Raw genomic sequence first — 25,904 nt, 5'->3', positions numbered from 1 at the left:
CGCGGCGAGCCGCGGCTGTCGGCCGGGCCACCGGCGGGAAGCACTTCGTCCCGCGCCTGCTGAGCCACTTTTGGGGAGTGCGGAGGCCTCCGAGTCCCGGGAGCCCCACCGAGGGCGTCGCATGCGACGGCACCCTCCTCATTCCCCCTAAGTGTCGGGTCCCGGGCGGGCGGGGCCTGCGGCCCGGTGCGCGACGGGCCCGCGGCGGGCGGGGCCTGCGGCTCCATCATGGCGGCGGCGCCGGCTCCCCTGTGGTGGCTCTGGGCTGCGCTGCTCGTCCCTGCAGCCGCCGTCTACGAGGACCAAGTGGGAAAGTTTGACTGGTGCGTACGTGTGGGGGTGGTTGGGGGAGTTGGAGGCGCGTGTCGTGGGCCTGCTGGACGTTTCCACGGAGCAGGGTCGGCCACCGAGCTTAGGGCACCGGGCAAGGGGAAGGCGAGGGCTCCCCCGCCCCGGGTTCCGGAAGGGGGTTTCTGAGAGGTCAGCCGTGGAGTTCGAAGCTGAGCGCGGGGCTCGTCCACGCCCGGCCTGTGTGGAGGACTGCACAGGCTGCACGCTCTCGGAGCCGAGCCCGACATCCAGGCTTGCTTTGGGGTTCCGGTCGGAGGTCGATGATTCGCACTTCCCCAGGCAGGGCCCCATTTGGGTGACTTGTGACGGATGACTAGCGTCCCCGGTGAAATCTTTTAGTAAGCATGTCAATAGGGACTTTTTGTCTTACAAGTCCTAAGCAGAGTCTTCTTCCTCTTCAATCCCAAGGCAGCCCTAAGATCAAGGCTTGGCTGCCCCGAGCTCTCATCATCCAGAAAGTTCCATGTATTTATTTATTCATCTCTTACTAAGGCCAGAACTCAGGGCTTGGACAGTGTTTCCTTTTGGCTCAACGCTGGAGCTCTTCTACTTGAACTATAGCTCCACTTCTGGCTTTTTGGTGGTTAATTGGAGAGGGGAATCTTAGGGTCTTTCCTGCTTGCCCTGGCTGGCTGGCTTTGAACTAGGATCTTCAGATCTCAGCCACCTGAGTAGCTGGGATTACAGACATAAGACATTGGAGCCTGGCTGTCTTTCCCTCCTCCCTCCCTCCTTCCCTTCATCCTCTCTTCTCTTTCTTCTTCTGATTTATTTTTTAAAATTATTTTTTGAGGCTCACTATGTTGTCCAGTTCTGCCTCAGCCTAATCGTTGGGATTATAGGTGCATGCCACCCTGCCTGGCACCTTTCTCAAAGTTCTGAAGATTGGATATCTAAGGTAAAATGTTGATAGATGGTTTCTCATAAGACCTCTTTCCTGGTTAGTGTAGCCTTCCTTTTGTGTGCACGTAGAGCTCTCGTATGGCTCTGTGTACATCTTTGATGTCTAATCCTCTTAGACACCAGTCCTATTGGATTTGGGCTCTCCTTTTGACCTCATTAAACCTGATTCCTGTTTTTTTTTTTTTTTTTGTTTTGTTTTGTTTTTGGTTTCTTCTAATACACTAGATTCTATCATATGCAGTATAGGCTTTCTTACACATTTCCATCATGTCTGGGAATATATTGTTCTTTATGTTTTTTTTTTGTTTTGGGTCCGGTCATGGGGCTTGAACTCTGGGCCTGGGCGCTGTCCCTCAGCTCTTCAGCTCAAGGCTAGCACTCTACCACTCAAGCCACAGCGCCACTTCCGGCTTTTTTCTTTTTGCTTATGTGGTGCTGAGGAATCGAACCCAGGGCCTCAGGCTTGCAAGGCAAGCACTCTACCACTGAGCCACCTTCCCAGCCCATATTGTTCTTTATGTACTGAAAAAGTTGTTTATAGTTAGCATCTAGGAATAGGAGGCGTGGCTCAGTTGGTAGAGCACTGGTCATTGATCGAAAAGTGTCAAGTCCTTAACTTGAATCCCATTTTAGATCTGAAAAAAAAGAAAAATATAGTTAGCAATCTAAGTCTCCAATTAGGTAACTCATATAAAATGCATACTTGTAGTATACTTCTGTATTAAATTTTTTGCTTTCAGACTTAGAACCAGGGAATAGTTTTATACTGTGAAGGATAGATAAGCTTCTATCTTTGTTCTTTTCAAGATTTTAAAGACTGTATTGCCAGTGGTGGTCTGGCAAGGTCTACTTCCAAAAGCAGATGAAGGTACTGGCTTGACCACCAATGCTTTCCATAATGGTATGGAAATGTTCAGTTCCCTCCATTTGGCCCTCATAGATCTTGTCTATAACACACTCATTGATAAGTGTGTGGGCTGGCAGGAGGCAGGAAGCATTATAGTTTGTCTGGCCAACTTTCACACTGTATTTTAGCAGCTTGCATGCATAAGCTACTTGGACCGTTGTATTCCCCTACATGGGCACCATCAATATGGGCATAGCATTTTGATAAGTGGTATCTGATAGTTAAAAGCATTCTGTTTTAGGGCAGGCTTTATTTATTTATTTATTTTTGGTTGGTCGTGGGGCTTGAACTCTGGGCCTAGGCGCTGTCCTTCAGCTCTTCATCTGAAGGTGAGCGCTCTACTGCTTGGAGCCACAGCACCACTTCCAGTTTTCTAGTGGTTTATTGGAGATAAGAGTCTCACAGAGTTTCCTGCCCGGGCTGGCTTTGAACCACAATCATCAGATCTTAGCCTCCTGAGTAGCTAGGATTCCAGGCCTGAGCTATCAGTGCCCGGCCAGCTGTATATTTATTTTTATCCTGGATCACAGATCATTGCCCAACACAGAAATCAGTTTTACCCTATTTTTCTCTAAATTGCCCTTGATATCTGTTAAGTAGACCATATTCTTGACTTCAACAAACCTTATGCTGTGCTGAATGTAATGGTCCATACCTGTAGTACCAGCAGTCTAAGGGTGAGTTCAGATTGAAGCCAGCCTGGGCTAAAGAGAAAGAAAGGGGTGTGGAGAACAAAGTCCTGTCCTAGTCTGGGCAGTTTTATTGGATACTTTCTTCTCTTTTTTTGGAAATGTTGTCCAGGTAGAAAGAAGGTAAAAAGATCTTATTTCTGTGCTCATCAAGGCAGGGCCTGGGTGTCTCTGATTTATAGGCTGAGTGCCCAGTCCTGCTTTTAGTGAATACAAAGCAGATTGTAGCTTTAGTGAGGTATGGGCCAGGGGCTCTTTGGGGGAGTGTTACTTCTTGAGTAAGTATGTATATATATATTTTACTGGAAAACTTGTGCCTTTGCTTTAGACTCCGCTGAATGAGAATTTTGCTTTTGGTCAGATTTCTTCAGTAATAGACATTCCTTCTGTGTGGCACAGTAGTTGTGGTGGTGATCTCCCAGGTCTTTGTCTTTTCTCAAGCTTTTTGTACAGTGATTTTTCTGCTCTTTATGCCCCCTGTACTCTTCCACAGGAGACAGCAGTATGTTGGGAAGCTCAAATTTGCTTCCTTGGAATTTTCTCCTGGATCTAAGAAGTTGGTTGTGGCCACAGAGAAGAATGTGATTGCAGCGTTAAATTCTCGTACTGGAGAGATCTGTGAGTGAGCTGCACCGTCTGGGTGGTTTGGGGTGGGAATGTAATTCACTTAGCAGACACCATGGGGACACATGAAAGTGAGACAGCTCTGTCACCACTGATCATAGTGAATCTGAGCAGCCTGTGGCTTGCCATACCTGCCTGGATGCTTCCTGAGGTAGGGACATGTTGGCCAAAAGATGCCTTTCTTAATGGTGGTGGTGCAAAGACCTCAGCCCTCTTTTAGTCTTCCTGGGTCATGGTAATATCCATAGGATATTTATGTTTTTTGTCTTTCAGTGTGGCGCCATGTGGACAAGGGCACCGCAGAAGGGTCTGTGGATGCCATGCTGCTTCATGGACAGGGTAAGCAGAGGCTAGCAAACTCTTTCTCTCATGGCATCTTCCCCTCTCCTGTTCCTTGGTTCCTTCTATTGTGTAGAGTCTGATGTGGGAAGGAGAAGGGGTGCTTCTGGCAGTGAGGGCATATCCCCATTAGACATCTATTGGATGTATAGGTCAGAGTTGGGACCAGTGCTCAGGGACCTTAAAGGCAATAGAGAAAGTGTGGGAAATGACTCCCTCCCCATCTTTTCTCTTATAGATGCAATCACTGTGTCAAGCGGAGGCCGCATCATGCGTTCCTGGGAGACTAACATTGGGGGCCTGAACTGGGAGATAACCTTGGATAGTGGCAGGTAGGAGAAGAAGCTGAGTTTCATCGTGGATGAAAGGCTTTGCTGGAGTGTGGAACTGCATAGACAGCAATTCTGGGCTGTTTGGCTTTTTCCAGGGACCACTGGAGAGGCAAAGTGCATCAGACATCTTGATGCACTTTGACCTTGTGGGGCACATATATTTACAGCAACATTTATTGGGTGCCATTAGATGCAGCCTTGTATGGATATGCAGTGTTTATTCTTATTTATCCTGTCTAATCATAATGTGTGAACTTTGCTGTGTTCTAGATGTAGGAACATATTTAACATTTTGCGTGTTTTAGTTTTGTGTTTAGAAACACAAAGCTTGAATCACTGTCTTGTCTTTGCAAAGTCTGTTTAAGCTATTGGGGTCTTTGCATTAGCGCCCACATCTTGCAATCGTAATTCATGTGGTAGACACAGGCAATGAGGACACACTTGTAAATGTGAGACAGCTCTGTTATCAGGTTCATACTTAGCTGGGGAGGTAGGCTTTAGCTCAAGGACATGTGTGTAGTAGCAGGTTGTCCTGGCTGTTGTGAAGTTCCAGAGGAAGGAATAAATAACTGTTAGATTTTTGCGGGGGTTCAGGGAAGCAGTTTGATCGAGTGATTGCAATGTAGCCATTCATGTTGGCTAAGGACAGGCAGAGTCAGGATTACTATCCAACATGTTTGATTCTAAAGCCTGTTTGCTTCCGTACCAAGGAGCAGTGGCAGCAGTAGGACTGTCTGCTCTAGTCTGAGGTTCTCACCTGTATCTATGCTTAGTTTCCAGGCACTCGGACTGGTGGGGCTGCAGGAGGCGGTGCGCTATGTTGCTGTCCTGAAGAAGACTACTCTTGCCCTCCATCACCTGTCCAGTGGGCACTTGAAGTGGGTGGAGCATCTTCCAGAAAGGTATGGCCTGGTGTTGGTGACCTTTTCCCCTTCCTCCAGCCCTCTTTCTCTTTCAAGACCTACAGCAGAGCCCTTGTGTTGCTGTGTGTGATGTGGTACATTTGCTGGATATAGGCCTAAGCACAAAGGCCGTGGCTGTATTTGGAGTACTTCCTTTTCAGGAAGGAGAAAACTTCTAAACTGGGACACTGGAGAGAGAGAGCCACTTGCTCATAAGCACTGTGGTGCTTTGGAGTTTTTGACTTCTAGCTCAAGTTAGATTGAACCTTTCATTCATAATGAGTTAAAACAAGATGAACCCAGGGGAATTTTGAGATTAAAGGCAATAGAATGTGAGTTTTTAGATGTTTTCAAGAGGTCCTAGGAGTGGAAAGTGCTGAAGGTGAGGGAACAGAACAGAGGGGAGAGGAGGAAGGAAGGAAAGATAACCATCTGTGGCTATCTTCAAAGTTTAGAGCAGGATCAAAATTTGCACTCTCTTGAGTATGGTGGTACACATCTCTAATCCTAGACTCAGGCAGGAGGTAGAGCTGGAGTGACCTAGAAGAACACAAACCAAAAAAACAACTCGGATTCCTGTAGGGTCAGAAGAGAAACATCCATAAGTCTGTCAGACCGATGGGGACTGTTAGGACCTGTGGTGTGGCAGCCCACCCCCAGAAGGAGGTCTTACTCAGGTGATTGTGCCCTGTGTGCATGTAGGTAGGCCCAGTGTTGCCCCTCTTTAACTTTTGTTGTTGTTGTTGTTGGTTGTGGGTCTTGAACTCTGGGCTTGGGCACTGTCCCTGTGCTCTTCAGCTCAATGCTAGGGGTCTACCTCTTGAGCCACAGAGCCACTTCTGATTTTCTGCTGGTTTTTTGGAGATAAGACTCTCACGGACATTCCTGTCCAAGCTGGCTTTGAACCGTGATCCTCAGATCTCAGCCTCCTGAGTAGCTAGGCTTACAGGCCTGAACCATCTGGCACCTGGCGCCCTTCTTTAGCTTAAGAAAGGCTAGGAATTTGTTTTTATATAGTAGGTGAGGTCCTGGTTTGATCCCTAGCACTGCAAAGAAACTTCAGACACTCCTCCCACCAAAAAAAAAAAACACCCTAGAAAACAAAGACAAAATCTAAAATGTGGGATCCAAATAAAGTCTATTTGGGGATTGTTAGTTTGTGGTAGCTGGCTAAACACTGGCAGCCTGGCTTTGGAAGATCCCTGGGGATGCTCCTGTCTAAGAGCTAACACTATTGTCATGCTGTCTCCTGTCTCTCTTAGTGACAGCATCCACTACCAGATGGTGTATTCTTATGGCTCTGGGGTGGTGTGGGCCCTTGGCGTTGTTCCCTTCAGCCATGTGAACATTGTCAAGTTTAACGTGGAAGACGGAGAAATTGTTCAGCAGGTATGGAGGGCATATGGCTTGAGGTGCCTTGGGAGTGGAGAGTGGATTTGATGGAGCCTTCTTTGTACTGGGGACCAGGGGACTTGGCTGGGCAGATGCAAAGGCATTCATGGTCTGTGATTCAGATCACTTGCCGCTGCCATGTCCTCATCTGCATGTGTTTATAAAGTACTTGTGTTTGCACATGGGGCTTTTCTGAGGTGGCTGAAAGTACCCAGCTTGGGCTGAGCATGTGGCTTAGTGGTAGAGTGCTTGCTTAGCATGCATGAAGCCCTGGGTTCCATTCCTCAGTATCATGTAAACAGAAAAAGTTGGAAATGGCACTGTGGCTCAAGTGGTAGAACACTAGCCTTGAACTAAAGACTTAGCTCATGGACAGTACCCAGGCCCTGAGTTCAAGCCCCAGGACTGGCAAAAAATAAAAATAAACGTACCCAGCTCTAGTCACTGCCTGTTAAATTTCTTCTAAGATAATGCTGTAAGACAGTGACAGGAAACCGCATGTGGCAAATGTAGTAGAAAAACACGTATCTAAAGTATCAGGTTGTCAGCATTCATTTCCAGAAAATTCTGATGGTTCATCTGTGGAGGCTCTTGAGGGGCTGGTGGCAGGCAGGTGGGAGTGAAAAAACTCCTTTGGGACCCGTTCCACAGAGCCTTTGAGCTCAGGATCCTCTGTGGGGTTCCAGCAGTGATCTTGCTGATGCACTGAGAGGACAATAAGGATCTTCCATATCTTGTATTCAGGTCAGAGTTTCAACCCCATGGCTGCAGCATCTCATCGGAGCCTGTGGTGTGGTGGATGAGGCTGTCCTGGTGTGTCCTGACTTGAGCTCTCGTTCCCTCCAAACTCTAGCCCTGGAGACAGAGTGGGAACTTCGACAGATCTCCTTGCAGGTGAGAGGCCTCACCTGCCCTAGGCATTGTCTGGGGACTTAGCAGAGGTGACAGGATTCCTTAGGGGGTGGTGTATTTCTGGGTGGTTTTGCTGCTTCCTTTCTGAGCTGGGCAGCCATGGGGAGAAGTTCAGGCCTCTGGGTGACCTAGTGTAAGGAAATGGTTAGTTATGTCCACTGGCAGAGTGGGGCGGAGGATCCGCTGGGTGGGACAGCAGCTGATTGGCTTCTCTCCCTGATCCTCCTTTTCTTGTCTCCCTCAGTCTCTCAACTTAGAATTTGGGAATGGATTCCAACCCCGGGTCCTCCCCACCCAACCCAACCCAGTGGAACCTTCTCGGGCCCAGTTCTTCCTGCAAGTGTCCCCAAGCCACTATGCTTTGCTGCATTACCACCACGGAGCTCTGAGTCTGCTCAAAAACTTTCCCCAGGTAACCACAGGTACCTCGATGGCTGGGGTGCAGGTGGGTGTAATGAAGACAAAGTTGCTAGGAGGCACAGTTTGCTTTTAGGCCCAAGACCTATAACACCATTCTGCAAGGGGTTGGAAAGGAGTAGCTGGAGAGTAGGAAAGGGAGTACACAGGATCTTTAGTAAGTGTTGCCTTATTATGGAAAGGTAGAGATGACAGTCAGAGCCTCTCTATAGATAGCAGCGCAGTCTGGAGTTTAGGTGACCTGTGCCTGGACTGGAGGGAAGGAAGAGTTCTGTTAGATGCACCTGGGGCCTCCCTTTGCTCTGAGGCGCTCAACATTGGGACTGCTTTGAACTTGTAGGTCAGGGCCTTCCCCTGACTAGAAGTGATCCTCTGGAAGGCTGCTGGTTAGGACAGCCCCATTGGGAACTGACACCTTGCTTTTTCCCTAGACTGCCCTTGTGAGCTTTGCCACCACAGGGGAGAAGACAGTGGCCGCAGTCATGACCTGTCGGAATGAGGCAGTGAGTACCAAAAGTAACCATCAGGACATGGACTTCCTCTCCTTGTGTCTGCTGGGATCCCTGGCAGTCAGGAGTCTGGTCAGGTTTAATGCAGGAGGGGGAGGCTGCTGAAAGGTGACTTCTTGCTTCCCCTCTACACACCCCATTCTAGGCCTGGGTGATATGACCATTTCACTTTCTCCTGGAACTGTTAAGGGGTGCATGGGCTTATGGGTAGGGATGAGAAATGAGGTTTGCTTTTCTCTAGTGCTGAAAATAAAAGCTTTGTTTTGGTGACTGGAAATGACCCTGGCTCAATTTCCTCCTTTTTCCTCTAATAGAAACCAAGCAATTCTGAAGATGGCTCAATGGCGAGCTTTTCAGAGAAGTCCAGTGCACAGGTAGGGTGACATTGGGCAGCGTGACAAGTCTGGGGCCACTGAGGAAGTTAGGAGTGCTGAGACTAGTAGGTCTCCTCAAATTCCCAGCTTCATGTAAGCTCTGAGTTCTGTAAATTGAATGGTGTTTGCTTTGGTCCTTTTTTATGGTTGGTGATGAGGTAGAATCTCTGGCATTTGTTCCTAACCTTTTTCTCCTTTGGGCCTCAATTTCTGGATTTCTCTCAGGAGCCAAGGCCTGGTAGAGCTGAGTAGTCTTTTGTGTTGTGCCACTAGGTGGCAGTGTAGGACCCTGGCTAGAGTTGAGGCTTTGCTGTGGGTTTTCTCTGCTTGTTCTTGGTCACAGTCATACCTCTCTTTGGAAAGTCTCTGCTACACTGTACCTTCCAGCCTCCTTCTAAGATAAGTACAGTAGTTGTTTATTTACTAGGAGTCTCTCTTTTTTTGTTCTTTTTTATTGTAGAAATACTGTACAGAGGGTTTACAGTAATACATTTCCTATCGAGCACTGTTGCCTCCTCCTTTGTTTTTCCTCTATCATACCTTCCCTCCTAAAACCTCTTTTTTTTATAGTAGTTGTTTATTTACCAGGTACTTCTTTTGTGCTTTAGGATTTTTTTTCTGCTTTAGTTTTGTTTTTGTTTTTTTGGTCGGTCATGGGACTTGATCTCTGGGCCTGGGCACTCTCCCTCAGCTCTTCAGCCCAAGGCTAGTGTTCTACCATTTGAGCCACAGTGCCACTTCCCGTTTTTTGGTGGTTTATTGAAGATAAGAGTTTCATGGGCCGCAAGCTGGTGGCTCATGCCTGTAATCCTAGCTACTTAGGAGGCTGAGATCTGAGAATCATGGTTCAAAGCCCACCTGGGAAAGGAAAGTCCGTGACACTCTTATCTTCAATAAACCACTAGAAAATTGGAAGTAGTGCTGTGGCTCGAGCAGTAGAGCACTTGCCTTGAGCTGAAGAGTGCAAGGACAGCGCCCAAGCCCCGAGTTCAAGCCCTACTACTGACAAAAAAAAAAAGAGTTTGATGGACTTTCCTGGCCAGGCTGGCTTTGAACTCTGATCCTCAGATCTCAGCCTCCTGAGTAGCTAGGATTACAGGCATGAGTCACTGATACCCAGCTTAGGATTTAATTTTTCTTTGATTCTTACTTTTCATTGCATGCATTTCCCCTCTAGTCTGAGTTTTTTTTTGTCCAAGATTGGGACTTTTGAGTTTGTTCTTTTGTGCATTGGCTGGTGCTCTCCTACTTGAGCCAGGCCTCCAACCCCAATCTGAATTCTTTTTTTTTTTGTCAGTAATGGGGCTTGAACTGAGGGCCTGGACACTGTCTCTGAACTCTTTTTGCTCAAGGCTAGCACTCTACGACTTTAAGCCACAAGTGCCATTTCTGGTTTTTGAGTGGTTAATTGGCAATAACAGTCTCATGGGGACTTTGGTGCCTGGGCTGGCTTCAAACTGTGATCCTCAGATCTCATCCTCTTGAGTGGCTAGGATTATAGTGTGAACCACCAGCTCCTGGCTTGTCTGAATTCTCCTATAGGATATTTTTCCTCCTTGGACTTTTTATTTTGGTGCTGATACTAGGGCATGAACTCGAGGACTTGCGTTCAAGACTGTTGCTCTATCCTTTGAGCCTAGCTGGTGAAGGAGATTCTTTTTTTTTTCTGTCAGTCCTGGGGCTTGAACTCAGACCTGGGCACTATGCCTGTGCTTTTGCTCAAGGCTAGCACTCTTATCATTTGAATCACAGTGCCACTTCTGTCTTTTTCTATTTATTTGGTACTGAGGAACAAACTCAGGGCTTCATACATGCTAGGCAAGTACCCTACCACTAAGCCACATTCCCAGCCCAAGGGAAATCTTTTTAATTGATCCATCCTGTTTGTACCCCTAGGACTCATTGATGTGCTTCAACCAGACCTATACTATTAACCTCTACTTAGTGGAGACAGGTCGGCGGCTCCTGGACACTGCAATTTCCTTTGGCCTGGAGCAGAATGGTACCCGACCTGAGAAGGTGAGTCAGAACCTCTGCCTTTAGACTTCATCCTGCATGCTTGTCAGTGTGGGGCCAGGCTGCAGCCATGGGCTGCATGTAGATGTGGGTGGTTGTTCTTCCTAAGCCACAGACTGGTCATCAGTAAGAGCAACAGCAGGCATTATGCCCTGCTGCCACTGCTCAGCCTTCAGCTTGTGTGATATTGTCACAACTGTCTCAGTAGTGGTTATTACTGACCTGGTTTACAGATGGAAGTACGGCCTAGTAGTATTCAATACTCTGTCTAGAGCTGCATACCTAGTAAGATGTGTTGCAGGCATTCAGACTGTCTGAAACCCTAGCTGCACTTGTCATATTTCCTAGTGTCCTGTGGGACATGGAGTTGTGTTCCTCCACTTCTTGGCTATGGCTTCTTCATCTCTGAAATAGGAAGTCCAGTCCTGGCCTTCTACTCTGTGAGCTATGACCTGGGCACGGGCAAATGATGTCATACACTCAAGTCCATGGACAGTGCAAGGGCCCAGGACCATTGCTTTGCTTACTCCTTGGATTTTATTTTATTTATTTATTTTTTTGGGTCTGGTTGTGGGGCTTGAACTCTGGGCCTGGGCGCTGTCCCTCAGCTCTTCAGCTCAAGGCTAGTGCTCTACCACTTAAGCCACAGCGCCACTTCCGGCTTTTTTCTTTTTGCTTATGTGGTGCTGAGAAATCAAACTCAGGGCCTCAGGCATGCAAGGCAAGCACTCTACCACTGAGCCACCTGCCCAGCCCCGACTCCTTGGATTTTAAAGTGATAGCTGTATTGATTAAACATCAGTACAGGGCCTGGACCTCAGGCCTCTCCTGACATTTGCTTCTTGGGATGTGGCATGCCCAGAGGCATCTGGATTCTCACTGACTGCTTGGCTTCCAGCTGTACATCCAGGTGTTCTTGAAGAAGGATGACTCAGTGGGCTACCGTGCTCTGGTGCAGACCCAGGACCACCTGCTACTTTTCCTGCAGCAGCTGGGTGAGTGTACCTTAGCCAGCCCTCTGCAGCCATCCTGCCCAGGAGTTCTGGCAGGCTGGTTCCTGGTCATGGATCATGTGTGCCCTGAGCATTTTCCCCAAGGCTACCTATCCTGCTGTTCAATAATTCCTTAGTGTTCCAGGGTGGGTTTAGAACCTTCCTCACTTGACATCTTCATTCCAGTGCCTCACTCTATCTGCTGTTTCTGTTGTTTTTTTTTTTTTATTTTTTGGGTCCGGTCATGGGGCCTGGACGCTGTCCCTCAGCTCTTCAGCTCAAGGCTAGCGCTCTACCACTGGAGCCACAGCACCACTTCCGGCTTTTTTCTTTTTGCTTATGTGGTGCTGAGGAATCGAACCCAGAGCCTCAGGCATGCAAGGCAAGCGCTCTATCACTGAGCCACCTTCCCAGCCCTGCTGTTTCTGTTTTTATACCAGCCACTTAGAAGAGTCTCCAGAGGGCCAGGGAGGTAGGCCGAGTTCTTGTAAACTGTTTTCTGTAGCAGGGAAGGTGGTGCTGTGGAGCCGTGAGGAGTCCTTGGCTGAAGTGGTGTGCCTGGAGATGGTGGACTTGCCCCTGACTGGGGCACAGGCTGAGCTGGAAGGAGAATTTGGCAAGAAGGCAGGTATGAACCAAAGGGGTGAGGCAGCAGAGTGGCTGTGGGGCTGGGTTGGCTGGTTGGATCTCATGGTATCCCTAGCTTCCTGGGCTCATCCTGATGTTTCAGAGGAGCTCTAGTGTGTTTGTAGCCCTTTGGTGTATACATCCAGTCTTTTCGTGAAAGACCCTCCATGGGGAAGTCTGGAGGCACAAAAATCTTCACTTAGGGAAGTGGTGCTGTGGCTCAAAGTGTTAGAGCCTTAAACAAAAAAGCTCAGAGACAGTGCCCAGGCTCTGAGTTTAAGCCCCATAACCACCACCACCACCACCATCAACATGAAAAACACTGTCTTGCTAGGCATTGGTGGCTCACACCTGTAATCCTAGCTACTTAGAAGGCTGAGATCTAAGGGTCACAGTTCAAAGCCAGCCCAGGCAGGAAAGTCCATGAGACTCTTATCTCCCAACTAGCCACCAGAAAACTGGAAGTGGCTCACAGTGGTAGAGCTCCTGTGGCTCAAAGTGGTAGAACACTAGCCTTGTCTGAAAAAGCTTTAGGGACAGTGCCCAGGCCCTGAGTTCAAGCCCCATGACTGACAAAAAGAAAAAAAAAACCACTTAGTACAACAGTAGCTGTCATTTCCTGAGTACTTAATACTTAAAATGTCATACCATGTCATTGGGATGGGAAGATGGCTCAGTGGTAGAGTGCTTACCTTGCATGCCCAGGGCCCTGGGTTCGATTCCTTAGCACCACATAAGCAAAAAGGAAAAAGTGGGAGGTGGCGCTGTGGCTCAAGTGGTAGAGCGCTAGCCTTGAGCTGAAGAGCTGAGGGACAGTGCCCAGGCCCCATGACCGGACCCCCCCCAAAAAAAAAAATGTCATACCATGTCAGGTACTGTCTATACATCGTCCCCATGTGCCTAGAGAACATAAATGGTTCTTCTTATTGTAGAGATAGCCCAGTACCTAGCCTGTGTACTTGATTCACGCCATTTCCTGTCAGCTCCCCTCATCCACCTCTCTCCTCCCCCCCAGTCATTCATCCAGCTCCCTAGCCTATATAAGCTGTTGAGGGCCTACTCTGGGCAAGGCACCCCACTGGGCGGCACACATTTTCTTAAGCTGAGGATTAATTTGACTTTACTATTTGTTTCTGCTGCCCGGATCCAGCAATTCAAGGTAAATCCTGCTCTTTGCTGCTTTGTTGCTTGTTGCCTGCCCACATAGCTCGCTTTTGGTTGTTTGTTTACTGTGATTTACATGTATGCGGAGACTGCTCTGCTTGTGCCCTGTCCCTTCTGCCCCTCACTTCCCTTCCTTGAGCTGAGGTGGATCGAAAACAGATGAGCGAAGGCACTGCTTTAGTGAGCATTTCCTGTGTACTGGCACTGTGCTAAACTGTAAATCATATGTACGTCATATGATTTAATTTTTGCACCAACTTCTGGGCTATAGAGCATTTTGTAAATGAAGAGTCAAAGCACAAAAATTAAGTACATTTTCCCAAATCACATGGTTATGGAGACTGGAGCTGATTTTTTTTTTGGAACTGGTTCTGGGGCTTGAACTGAGGGCTTGGATACTGTCCCTGAGCATTTTTGCTCAAGGCTAGTGCTCTACCTGTGGCATCTCACAGACTCTCCTGCTTGGGCTGGCTTTGAACTATGATCCTCAGATCTCAGCCTTCTGAGTAGCAAAAGTGACAGACATGTACCATGGAGCTGAATTTTAATCCAGGCCTTCCAGACTCCAAGACCCTGATGTTTACCATGTTACTTAGTACCTGTGACAAATTTCTGCTCTGGTAGCAGAGATGGGAAGAATGGTGGCCTCCGGGATAGAGTCAGGGAGAGAGAGGGAGTGATGGCCCTTGAAATGGGCCACAGGAAGGCCTGTGGGCCTTTAGGAATGCAGCAGTGGGCAATGGAAGCACTGTTCCTGATCCATACACCTGCACCTTGTGCCCCTACATTTGCACTTCTCTGGCTTTGTTGGCACCCCTACACCTTCCCCTAGCCAATCTGGATGCAGGCTGTGGTTGAGACATTTACAGCCTGGCTGTATCCTGCATGACTGGTCCTTAACCCACTAGTCCCTTATTGTAAGTTTCCAGGCATATCAAGTCCTAAGAGTAAGCAAGGTAAGGTGGTTTTGGAACAAGCTTGTGCATGGCTGAACCTGAGCGTGAGACTATGGGTATCAGACATAGATGGGCTTTTAGGCTGGAGTGGCAGTGGCTTGAAGGCTCTGCAGGAGAGGGAGAGGTCTCTCTCTAGGAAAAGTACACACTTTGCTGGACATCTGGTCTGACATGTAGTATGTTGCCTTTCTCTGACACTAGATGGTTTGTTGGGGATGTTCCTGAAACGCCTTTCGTCTCAGCTCATCTTGCTGCAGGCATGGACCTCCCACCTCTGGAAAATGTTCTATGATGCTCGGAAGCCCCGAAGTCAGATCAAGAATGAGATCAACATTGACACTTTGGCCAGAGATGAGTTCAACCTGCAGAAGATGATGGTGATGGTGACAGCCTCAGGCAAGGTGAGGGAGTGAGCCCCAGGTGCCAACATTGTAGCGTTCAGGGGTTGGGAAACAAAATGCTTTGTTAGGTAGGGGATAGTGCTGCTTCCAGTTTGCAAGGATAGAATCAGTCCTTTGGGTTCTTTCTAGTTGTGAGTCAGGCATTTGTTTATCTTGCAGCTTTTTGGCATTGAGAGCAGCTCTGGCACTATCCTGTGGAAACAGTATCTGCCTAGTGTGAAGCCAGACTCCTCCTTTAAGCTGATGGTCCAGAGAACGACTGCCCATTTCCCCCACCCCCCTCAGTGCACCCTGCTGGTAAAGGACAAGGTGAGCCCAAGGGGCGGGGCTCTTCTAGTGTTTTGAAATTTAAATTTCTTCTAGTCCTTTGTGAATCTGAGTCCAAGAAAAAATTATTCAGGGGTTAGGACTCTTGTTCTTGCTACTTTTTTGCCTGGGTGGAGGAACTATCCAGCTCTGATGTGGAATTGACTGGAAAATGGTTCAAAGGCTGTTGGTAGCTGAGTGTTTACTTGTGTCTCTGTAAAGGGAGAGCATGACACAAAGAGTTTGATATGTCTTTCTCTCTAAAGTAGAATGGACTTTTCTGTATCCATTCTGACAGTTTTATCACTGGGGAATTTGGCAGTTGGCAATTGGTACATGACTTTTTAGGCTCTCTGCTACTAAGCTGAACACCTAGTCCAGTTTTTGACCTTTTGATCAGTCCTGTAGCATGTTTAGTTCTTTTTTTTTTTTTTTTTTTGGGTCCAGTTGTGGGGCCTGAACTCTGGGCCTGGGCACTGTCCCTCAGCTCTTCAGCTCAAGGCTAGTGCTCTACCACTTGAGCCACAGCACCACTTCCGGCTTTTTTTCTTTTTGCTTATGTGGTGCTGAGGAATTGAACCCAGGGCCTCAGGCATGCAAAGCAAGCGCTGTACCAGTGAGCCACCTTCCCAGCCCCAACATGTTTAGTTCTTGATGGCTTAGGACGGAGACGATTTGACATTTTTCCTTTGCACGTTTGCCTAGGGGATCATCCAAATAAGTTCTTTCCTTTAGAACTTATTTTCTACAAAGAGGGCAAACGTTAGGGAATTCCTCAAAACTGAGCTGAACTCTTAGCATACCAAGTTTTCCTGTACAACTTGCATTCCTCCCATGTTAGAGTCTGACAGTTTGCCACCCATTTTAGGAAACAGGAATGAGTTCTCTGTACGTCTTCAATCCTATTTTTGGCAAGTGGAGCCAGGTGGCCCCCCCAGTGTTGAAGCGCCCCATCTTGCAGTCCCTGCTTCTCCCAGTCATGGACCAAGACTATGCCAAGGTGTTGCTGTTGATAGATGATGAGTACAAGGTACTGTCTTCAGCATTATGGAGGCATCCAAGTACAGCTGGGTGTGGGGTGGGGGTTAGAGATGGAGTGCTCTCTATAGTAAATGCATGTTAGCTTCAGGGCATCCTCTCAGAGACACGGCTGCTATTCCTGCCCTAGTGAAATTTAAATCCTAGACAGAGTTCATTAGACTCTGGTTCCATTAAGATTGCTGCTTTAAAGCTGGGCACTGGTGGCACATGCCTGTAGTCCAGCTACTCATGAGGCTGAGATCTGAGAATTGCAGTTCAAAGCCAGCCCAAGCAGGAAAGTCTGTGAGACTCTTATCTCCAATTAACTACCAGAAAACCAGAAGTGGACTTGTGGCTCAAAGTGTTTGAGCACTAGCCTTGAGCAAAAAAGGCTCAGGGACAGGGCTCAGGCCCTGAGTTCAGGATCTCTTTGATGGAGAAGCAGTAACAGGTGGTGGGAAATGAGCCTGAGATTCTTGAATTCTCCTTTAATGTTTTTTATGGGCCGTTTGGGTTTATCAAGGTCACAGCTTTCCCAGCCACTCGCAATGTCTTACGGCAGCTACATGAGCTGGCTCCTTCCATCTTCTTCTATTTGGTGGATTCAGAGCAGGGACGGCTCAGTGGATATCGGCTTCGAAAGGTAAGGAAGCAGTGCTCCAGAACGACTCTTTGTGAGGGCTTCTAGTCTTTCCCCATGATTTGACTAAGAGGCCAGTCAGACACTCCTCTAATGATACACTTTGACCAGCACAGCCTGTGTCTACTTCAGAGTCAGCTGTTCACGCTGGTGGGGAAGCTGCTGTGGGCGGAGATGGCTCCAGATGCCACTGATCGAGCAGTGCACTGTAGGCTATGTCTCTGCCCTTGTCCACCTTTTTCTACAATCTCTTTCTATACTGCAGGCTGTGTTTCTCCATTTGGAGGATGAGAGCTATGAATAGTGACTGAGTAGTGATTGTGAGTTTATACAAAGGTGATACTGGCCAGCTTGCTACTACATGTGCTTTGGGTTTCAGCTCTATAAATGGGATCACTTTTCTGTTTCTGACGTATCTGAACCTTTGTGCAGACATTGATACACATTGGCTGTCAAGGTTACAAGAGGCCTTAGCCTTGTTAGCAGGGCTGTATAGAATGGGTATATGCTTACCAGGAAGCCTTCTGCTACTGTCCTGTGAAGCCTGTAGAACACACACAGAGTTTGAGATTTTGAACTCAGCTGCCTGGTGTGTAGTCCAGTTTTATTACTATTTTTTTTGTACCTGTACTGGGGCTTTAACTTAGGGCATGGGCACTCTCACTTAGCTTTTTCGCAGAAGGCTGGTGCTCTATCATTTGAGCAACAGTGCCACTTTCGGCTTTTTCTGTTTATGTGGTCCTGAGGAATTGAACCCAGGGCTTCATGTATGCTAGGCAAGCACTCTACCACTAAGCCATCTTCCCAGCCCTCTCTCTCTTTTTTTTTTTTTTTTTTAAACTATGGTCTTGCTATATCATGAGAGACATGTTCTACTGTATCTAGAAAAAACATTCCTTAGCCTTGTGTGTGATGAAAATTCTTCCAAGTTCATAAAAAAGATGGTTCTTTGGCGCTAGAGGGAGTGAAGTGGATGTGTATTTCCTGAATCAGTGGAGTCCTAAGGATATTATCCAAGCCAGCCATAAACAAAGGAGACAAATGAGCTTTTCATGGATGTATAAGCCAGGGCTGAGCTTAAGAGTTTGACCTCCAAGCAAATTACTGCCTTTCTTCTCCCTTGATGACCTTACTCTCTAGAGATGCTTTAATGAGTTTCTAAGTTTTCAAAGAAGGTTATGGCAAACAAGGTTCATTTGTTTTTGTTTTGGTCATGGGGCTTGAACTCTGGGCTTTTGAGCTCAAGGCCAGCGCTCTACTGCTTGAGCCACAGCACCACATTCCGGTTTTCTAATGGTTTATTGGAGATAAGAGTCTCACGGACTTTCCTGCCCAGGCTGGCTTTGGGCTGGCTTTGAACCGCGATCCTCAGATCTCAGCCTCCTGAGTAGCTAGGATTACAGGCGTGAGCTACCGGCATCCAGCGTTTATTTGGTTTTTATTTGTTGTGGGTTTACTGAAAAAGGGTCTCCCTGTGTAGTCTAGGTTGACCTTGAACTCCAGATCCTCTTGCCTCTATAAGTGCTGGGATTATACGTGTTTGCTACCAAGTCTGTTTTATTTGTTACTAATCATTTTTTTCCCCCTTTTTGGTAACACTTCTAGAGCTTGAGCCCTTTTTTGCCTAAGGCTAGCACTCTACCAGTTGATATACAACTCCACTTCTACTCCTTTGTGGTTAATTGGAGATGAGTCTCATGGACTTTCCTGCCTGGGCTGGCTTTGCACCAATCCATCTCAGCATCTTGAGTAGCTAGGGTTACTGGCATGAGCCACCTGCATCTGGCTACTAATAACATTTTTATTAAAATGCAGGATGTCAGTACTTTTTTTTTGGAATCAGAGGTCCTCAAGCAAATTGTGAGCTGCCCTTCCAGCCCCATCCTAGCTGTTCCCCCGCTACCGTTTGTTGGGTCCGGGCCATGGCCTTTCTGAGCATTTATAATACAGTAGTAACAGCTATATGCGTCTATCTATATGTCTTAAAAATTTTTTTTTGTGGGCTAGGGTTTGCTTTAAGTAGTAGAGTTCCTGCCTAGGAAGGACAGGCCCTGAGTTTAAAACCCAACACACACATATGCATACACAAAATATAAACAACCTCCCAAAACAAATCCACAACCCCCAAAAAACCCAGGAAAAGAACATAGAAACAACTTTTTTTTTTTTTTTTTTGGTGCTGGACCTGGGGCTTGAAACTGAGCTCTTTTGTTCAAGGATAGTACTCTACCACTTGAGCCATAGCTCCACTTCTGGCCTTTTAGTGGTTAATTGGAGATAATAGTTTCATGTACTTGCCTGGCCTTGCTTGGAACCATGACCCTCAGATCTCAGTCTCCTCAGTAGCTAGGATTATACCCAGCTCAGAAACCCATTTTTTGAAGTAAAATGTTGAGAAAACTCTACAGAATATTTGTTATGCCTTGCTGGCTAGAGCACACCCTGTTCATGGCAGTGAGATCAGGAGATCAGGAGCACCCTTCTAGGCATGAGCCCATAGCCTCACAGGGCTGTAGCACTCCATATTGTGGGCGAAGAATTATGTGCTGAACAGTGTGTACTGTTTTCCTCTACAGAGCCACACAGCAGATGCGTCAGGCTCCTACCAACTTAGCCAGTTACCACTGGACCTTAATCAATGGTAACATTTCCTTGGAAAAAAATCTTTCTTACTGGCCTTTTGTTTTTTCTTTTTGTGGTACTAGGGTTTGAATTTAGGTCTTTGCACTTGCTAGGGAAGTACTATACCACTTGAACCACATTCTCAGCCTTTTTTTTTTGTCAGTCGCGGGGCTTGAACTCTGGGCTTGGGCGCTGTCCCTGTGCTCTTCAGCTCAAGGCAAGCGCTCTACCTCTTGAGCCACAGCGCCACTTCCGGTTTTCTAGTGGTTTATTGGAGATGTCTCACGATGTTCCTGCCCGTGTTGGCTTTGAACCGAGATCCTCAGATCTCAGACTCCTGAATAGATAGGATTACAGGTGTGAGCCACTGGTGCCCTGCTCCCAGCCCTTTTTGCTTTAGTTTTTTAAAAATTAAAAAATTATTTTTTAAAGATAGGTTTTTGTTACTTTTTGCCTGATTTCAGACCATGATCCTCCTGTATCTCTTATGCTTTCTACCACTTGAGCCATAGTCTTTTAGTGGATAATTGGAGACCGAATAAAAAAGTTGTTTCTATGTTCTTTTCCTGGGTTTTTTGGGGGTTGTGGATTTGTTTTGGGAGGTTGTTTATATTTTGTGTATGCATATGTGTGTGTTGGGATTTAAACTCAGGGCCTGTCCTTCCTAGGCAGGAACTCTACTACTTAAGGCAAACCCTAGCCCACAAAAAAAAGTTTTTTAAGACATAGATAGATAGATACATTTGGGATCAGAGGGGTGACCTATTATGTCTGGCCTTTTAATACTTTTCTTAATCAAAGTGCGAGTTTAAAACTTCTTCATAGGCCAGATTCTTTTTTTTTTTTTCCCTGTGGGGCTTCAACTTTGTCCCTGAGCTCTTCAGCTCAAGGTGAGTGCTCTACCACTTGAGCCATAGCACCACTTCTAGTTTCCTGGTGGTTGATCGGAGATAAGAATTTCACGGATTTTCCTGCCCAGCTGGCTTTTTGAACCATGTTCCTCAGATCTCAGCTTCCTGAGTAGCTAGGATTATAGTCGTGAGCCACCAAGTCAGATCTTTATTGGAATATTTCAAGGAGTCTGATCTTCTGATCTTATTCCTTCCAGCAAAAAGGCCTCAGAGATTGAACAGGAGTACTTGTCAGCTACAGCTGTCTCAGGCCTGTATATCTGTTGTGCTCACAAGCACTTTTGTCCTGATCTAGGATCTTACCACTGAACTGAGTTGGGAGCTGACCATTCCTCCAGAAGTACAGCGGATCGTCAAGGTGAAGGGGAAACGCAGCAGCGAGCATGTCCATTCCCAGGGCCGGGTGATGGGCGACCGCAGTGTGCTCTATAAGGTATAGCACAGCCATGGAGCTTGGTACATACATGGTCTTGGACAAAGCCATTTGATCCCTTAAAGCCTTAATTTATTGCCTGTAAAGTGAGAATATTGTGTGTGTGTGTGTGTTTGTTTGTTTGATTCTGGGCATTGACTTCAGGATCTTTCTCATGCCACAGAAGCACTTTACCAATGGGCTATATACTTCCTGCTCCAGATAAAATACATTTTTCTTAAGGCTCTTGGGATGATTATGTAAAATACTTGTGTTCACCAGTGCTTGGCATATGGTAAAACTACCTGATGGTTGTTATCGTGTGTGTGTGTGTGTGTGTGTGTGTGTGTGTGTGTGTGTGTGTTTGTGTGTTTTTTTTGGCCAGTCCAGGGGCTTATGTAAAATACTTGTGTTCACCAGTGCTTGGCATATGGTAAAACTACCTGATGGTTGTTATCGTGTGGTGTGTGTGTGTGTGTGTGTGTGTGTGTGTGTGTGTGTGTGTGTGTGTGTGTGTGTGTGTGTGTGTGTGTGTGTGTGTGTGTGTGTGTGTGTGTGTGTGTGTGTGTGGTTGTGTGTGTGTGTTTTTTTTGGCCAGTCCAGGGGCTTGAACTCAGAGCATGGGCACTGTCCCTGAACTTCTTTTGCTCAGGGCTAGCATTCTACCACTTGAGCCACAGTGCTACTTGCAGTTTTCTGGTGGTTAATTGGAGGTAAGAGTCTCACGGACTTTTCTGCCTGGGCTGGCTTTGAAACATGATCCTCAGATCTCAGCCTACTGAGTAGCTAGGATTAGGATTACTGCTAGCTAGTTCCTCTGCCAGGCTGGTGCGCTCACAATATAGCCAAGCGGATGATGTGTCATCCTGATTCTAAAGGAGCTTTTCCTCCCTCTCCAGAGCCTGAACCCCAACCTGCTGGCTGTGGTGACAGAGAGCACGGATATTCACCATGAGCGCACATTCATCGGCATCTTCCTCATTGATGGTGTCACGGGGCGCATCATCCACTCCTCTGTGCAGAGGAAAGCCAAAGGCCCTGTTCATATCGTGCATTCAGAGAACTGGGTGGTGGTAAGGAGTTACACCAGGAGCATGAGACAGCTCATGATATCTCCCTGCACTTGAAATCCTTTCCAGAAACCCCCTTGCTACTTCGTGTTCCCTTAGGATCCCAACCTCCCTGGATGGCAGCCAAGGTTCTGGTTAGGGGTATTGGTGCTCCCGAATCAGACTATCTAGTTTTGATCTCAGCTCTTCCTATTCCTCACTGTCCAACTTTGAACTAGTGATAGGAGACCAGTGAAGTAGGGATAAAAATAGTCACTTCCAGTCTGGCTCAAAGCCATGCCTGGCATTTGTTTTTACTGTGGGACCTGTAGCTAAATGTGTTAGGTGCCCTCTAGTGTATTTCCCCTTACCAGCTTATCCAGGGCCAAGCCTCAGCTGCTTCCCTGTCACCCTGCAGTACCAATATTGGAACACCAAGGCTCGGCGCAATGAGTTTACTGCCCTGGAGCTCTACGAGGGCACCGAGCAGTACAATGCCACTGCCTTCAGCTCCTTGGATCGTCCCCAGCTGCCCCAGGTCCTCCAGCAGTCCTACATCTTCCCCTCCTCCATCAGTGCCATGGAAGCCACCATCACTGAGCGGGGCATCACCAGCCGGCACCTGCTCAGTGAGTATCGAGAGGCCTCTGGACTGGGGGACAGAAGGGGATGAACTGTCTATAGAGCTGTTTGACCACCTGCACAGGAAGGTTGGTGACCAGGCTCTATTTCACAGGCAAAACTTTTTTAGTTTTGTTTACCATAAAGATGTCCACTTTAGCCAGGTGCCGGTGGCTCACCCTGTCATCCTATCTACTCTGGAGTCTAAGATCTGAGGATCACAGTTCAAAGCCAGCCTGGGCAGGAAAGTCCATGAGACTCTTATCTCCAATTAGCACCAGAAAATCAGAAGTGCTGTGGCTGAAGTGGTAGAGCGCTTGCCTTGAGCTGAAGAGCACAGGGACAGCACCCAAACCCAGAGTTCAAGCCCCATGACCGACCAAAAAAAAAAAAAAAAGATGTTCACTTTACATTTAGTCCTCATTTCTGGTGATCCTCTTTCCTGGTAGTTTAGAAAATTTACCTGTGATATTCCCAACATAACCTGTGCTGACTTGGGATAGAAACTGGTGTGATCTCATCCTGTACAGTCTAGTGACTCTCAGCTTTGGCAAGCACTAGGTATTACTGTCTGATTGTCAATTAAGAGGAAGCCAGCCCTCTTGGCAGTTTGTGGACTTGGATCACCATTACTGAAACTGGTGTTGTCTAAGACTGCCTGGTCCTCTGCCCTGCCAGATTACCTACCACATCAGTGGACACCAGCTCTTCCATGCTTACTGGGAGTTGTTACTGGATGGAAGGACAGGGATGAGGAGATCCATGACCTTCCACACTCTTTGATAACCATGGCTTGCTTCTAGAACTGAATTTTCTGGTAATTTGGGATGATCTGACCTATGGAGAAACTAACAACTAGAGTCCTGAGAGTTCCATTCACACCTATGCATATTACTGGATTACAGTTTTTAGCTTCTTAGGGGAAGTTCATTGACCCTTTTGAATTTATTTTTGGTAGGACTATGGTTTGAACTCAGGGCCTTGCACTTGCCAGGCAGGTGTTATACTGCTGAGCCATGCTTCTAGCCCTGTTTATTTGGCTTTAGTGTATTTTAAATTTCTGTGGTAATAGTATTTTGGTAATATGAATATAATAACACTCTTGATGGGATTGCATATGTGTGAACACTTACTTTTCCCCTCTGCAGTTGGGCTGCCTTCTGGAGCAATTCTTTCCCTCCCGAAAGCCTTGCTGGATCCTCGACGCCCAGAAATCCCAACAGAACAAAGCAGGTGAGACCCTTTGGGCAGTGCTAAAGGCTCTGGCCACAAGGAACTTGACCTTACTGCTTAACCTTGGTCTTTAATTGGCCATGGTTGTCGTGGTTTGCTGGGTCCAGGATGAAAGCAAATCCAACAAAGAACTCTGTCCTCCTGAAGCTTACATTCTACGGAAATGGACAATAAATCAGTAACAAGTAAAACATGTAGGGTCAGGTACTTGTAAAGACGGGAAGAAAGGATACTGGGATTGGCTACGAAGGATGTGGTAGAGAATGTGCACAGGAACCTTGAGATGGGTGGCTGGGAAAAGTCCCTCTAGAAAGGCAATTTGTTAGTGAAAACCTGGAGTGAAGGGATTCACCATCTGATACTGGAGGGAGAACAGTCCAGGCAGAGGGAAGAGGCAGCATAACGGATGGCCCTGAGGTTAAGTCTGAGGGCAGAGAGGTCAGGCCTGAAGTGACCTCCCAGGAAGGAAGGCCACAGAAGTCCTAAAGACCAGATTGTGTGTAGCAGCCAATAGTATATTGACTGTCAGCAGTACCTTGTATTACCTACCACCATCTCTCCATTTTCCTCACCTTCAACCTGAAGTCTCTTCATTAGGAGTGTAAACAGGTATAGGTAGGGAGAGGAAGGAGTGCATAAGGACCAAAGGAGTGTGCCTTGTAGCACTGCATGAGAGAGTGCTTGGATCACCAAGCTGGGAAGATGTGGGGGGGATAATTGGGTTTGTAGAGATGCAGGACTGAGGCACTCCTGAGAATAGCAGAAAGCAGGGTTAGTGGCTCAGTGTGTGGGTTCGAAAATGCCCCGACTTTGCTCTAGTGTGTAGTGCTGGTCAGCTGTGTTATAGGCTTTGGTTTAGAACAAGGCAGGAATCCAGAGCTCAGTCTTACTCCCTCCAATAGCCTTCCTTCCTATATTCATGGACTGGGCTGGGAAGGTGGCTCAGTGGTAGAGCGCTTGCCTTGCATGCCTGAGGCCCTGGGTTCGATTCCTCAGCACCACATAAGAAAAAAGCTGGAAGTGGCACTGTGGCTCAAGTGGTAGAGCGCTAGCCTTGAGCTGAAGAGCTGAGGGACAGCACCCAGGCCCAGAGTTCAGGCCCCACGACCGGACCAAAAAAAAAAAAAAAAAGAATCTCATGGACTTTCCTATCCAGAGTGGCGTTGAACTGTGATCTTCAGATCTCAGCCTCCTGAGTAGCTAGAATTACAGGCGTGAGCCACCAGTGCCCGGCTTCAGCTGCCACACGTTTAATCACTAGTACAAGTAGACATGGAGGGAGATTTGAGGTTAGGTATGTGGCATGGCACCCATGCAGGACTCAGGAAGGGCCACCAGGAGGTCTCTGGCGGTTCTCAGTGTCCTGTCCTGGCTGGTGTTTTGCAGAGAGGAGAACCTGATCCCATATTCTCCAGATGTACAGATCCATGCAGAGCGATTCATCAACTATAACCAGACAGTTTCTCGAATGCGAGGTATCTACACAGCTCCTTCAGGCCTGGAGTCTACTTGTCTGGTGAGTAGAGGCTACAGCTGCCCTGTGGGATAGCTGCTCTTGGGTTTCACTCCTGGGGATCCCATTTCCTTCCGTAAATTACCTAAGTCTGAGGTTGCAGAGGCTCACTGGCTGCTGTTCTAATTCTCTGTCTCTGCTTTCCAGGTGGTGGCCTATGGCCTGGATATTTACCAAACTCGAGTCTATCCCTCCAAACAGTTTGATGTCCTGAAGGATGACTATGATTATGTGCTCATCAGCAGTGTCCTCTTTGGCCTAGTTTTTGCCACTATGATCACGAAGAGGCTGGCACAAGTAAAACTGCTTAATCGTGCCTGGCGGTAGAGGCCCAATTTTTGTGCCAGAGTGGACAGGGATAGAGGGAGTTAGCTAAGCAGCTACCGTGGTTTGGTGACGTTTGGCAGAGGTTTGTGTGTGTATGTGTGTTGGGTTCTTATCTGAGAGGTGTAAGGAGGTGTATCTTCACATGGAATTGGACACCTTTTGTGGACAGACATGGTGTTCACCCAGAACAGCTGAAGAGTTCCTGTACCTGAGAGACTCCCCTAAAGCTGCTGCTTGGGTTTCTTTACTCATCCAAAAGTCTTCAAGAATGTTCCCTCCCCCCACACCCCCCTCCCAAGATCTCCAACTGATTCTCTCTCTGTGTCAGTACTGGGACTTGGACTCAGGGCCTTACACTCTCACCTTACCTTTTTGCTTAAGGCTAGTGCTCTACCACACCTTGAGTTTGAGCCACATATCCACTTAGAGCTTTTTGCTGGTTA

The 25,904-nt window shown here is 47.4% G+C and overlaps 1 protein-coding gene across 2 annotated transcripts in view; it reads left to right on the top strand.

Moving 5' to 3' along the window:
- The first annotated feature begins 190 nt into the window (after nt 1-190).
- Emc1 (ER membrane protein complex subunit 1) overlaps nt 191-25,904 on the top strand; it is a 30,521-nt gene continuing 4,807 nt past the window's right edge. The window contains exons 1-23 of one of the 2 annotated variants that reach the window (XR_006148731.1): nt 191-323; nt 3,344-3,468; nt 3,748-3,813; nt 4,052-4,145; nt 4,919-5,047; nt 6,310-6,436; nt 7,184-7,333; nt 7,596-7,763; nt 8,200-8,271; nt 8,592-8,651; nt 10,548-10,670; nt 11,566-11,662; nt 12,165-12,287; nt 14,608-14,807; nt 14,967-15,116; nt 15,982-16,143; nt 16,657-16,776; nt 20,602-20,739; nt 21,618-21,791; nt 22,186-22,396; nt 23,537-23,621; nt 25,008-25,137; nt 25,282-25,557. Coding sequence is in view for 1 of the 2 variants with exons in the window: in XM_042688485.1 (XP_042544419.1) it covers nt 229-323; nt 3,344-3,468; nt 3,748-3,813; nt 4,052-4,145; nt 4,919-5,047; nt 6,310-6,436; nt 7,184-7,333; nt 7,596-7,763; nt 8,200-8,271; nt 8,592-8,651; nt 10,548-10,670; nt 11,566-11,662; nt 12,165-12,287; nt 14,608-14,807; nt 14,967-15,116; nt 15,982-16,143; nt 16,657-16,776; nt 20,602-20,739; nt 21,618-21,791; nt 22,186-22,396; nt 23,537-23,621; nt 25,008-25,137; nt 25,282-25,461 (2,979 nt within the window). In the remaining variant the exon portion in view is untranslated. Of the gene's footprint in view, nt 324-3,343; nt 3,469-3,747; nt 3,814-4,051; nt 4,146-4,918; nt 5,048-6,309; nt 6,437-7,183; nt 7,334-7,595; nt 7,764-8,199; nt 8,272-8,591; nt 8,652-10,547; nt 10,671-11,565; nt 11,663-12,164; nt 12,288-14,607; nt 14,808-14,966; nt 15,117-15,981; nt 16,144-16,656; nt 16,777-20,601; nt 20,740-21,617; nt 21,792-22,185; nt 22,397-23,536; nt 23,622-25,007; nt 25,138-25,281; nt 25,858-25,904 lie in introns of those variants that run through there. The other variant, XM_042688485.1, reaches the window with a different exon arrangement.

The sequence above is a fragment of the Dipodomys spectabilis genome, unplaced genomic scaffold (genome assembly GCF_019054845.1).
Source record: "Dipodomys spectabilis isolate Male_0828 unplaced genomic scaffold, ASM1905484v1 ptg000118l, whole genome shotgun sequence".
NCBI lineage: Eukaryota > Metazoa > Chordata > Mammalia > Rodentia > Heteromyidae > Dipodomys > Dipodomys spectabilis.
The sequence above is the reverse complement of the archived record's forward strand: the minus strand, read 5'-3'. Positions and strand labels throughout refer to the sequence as shown.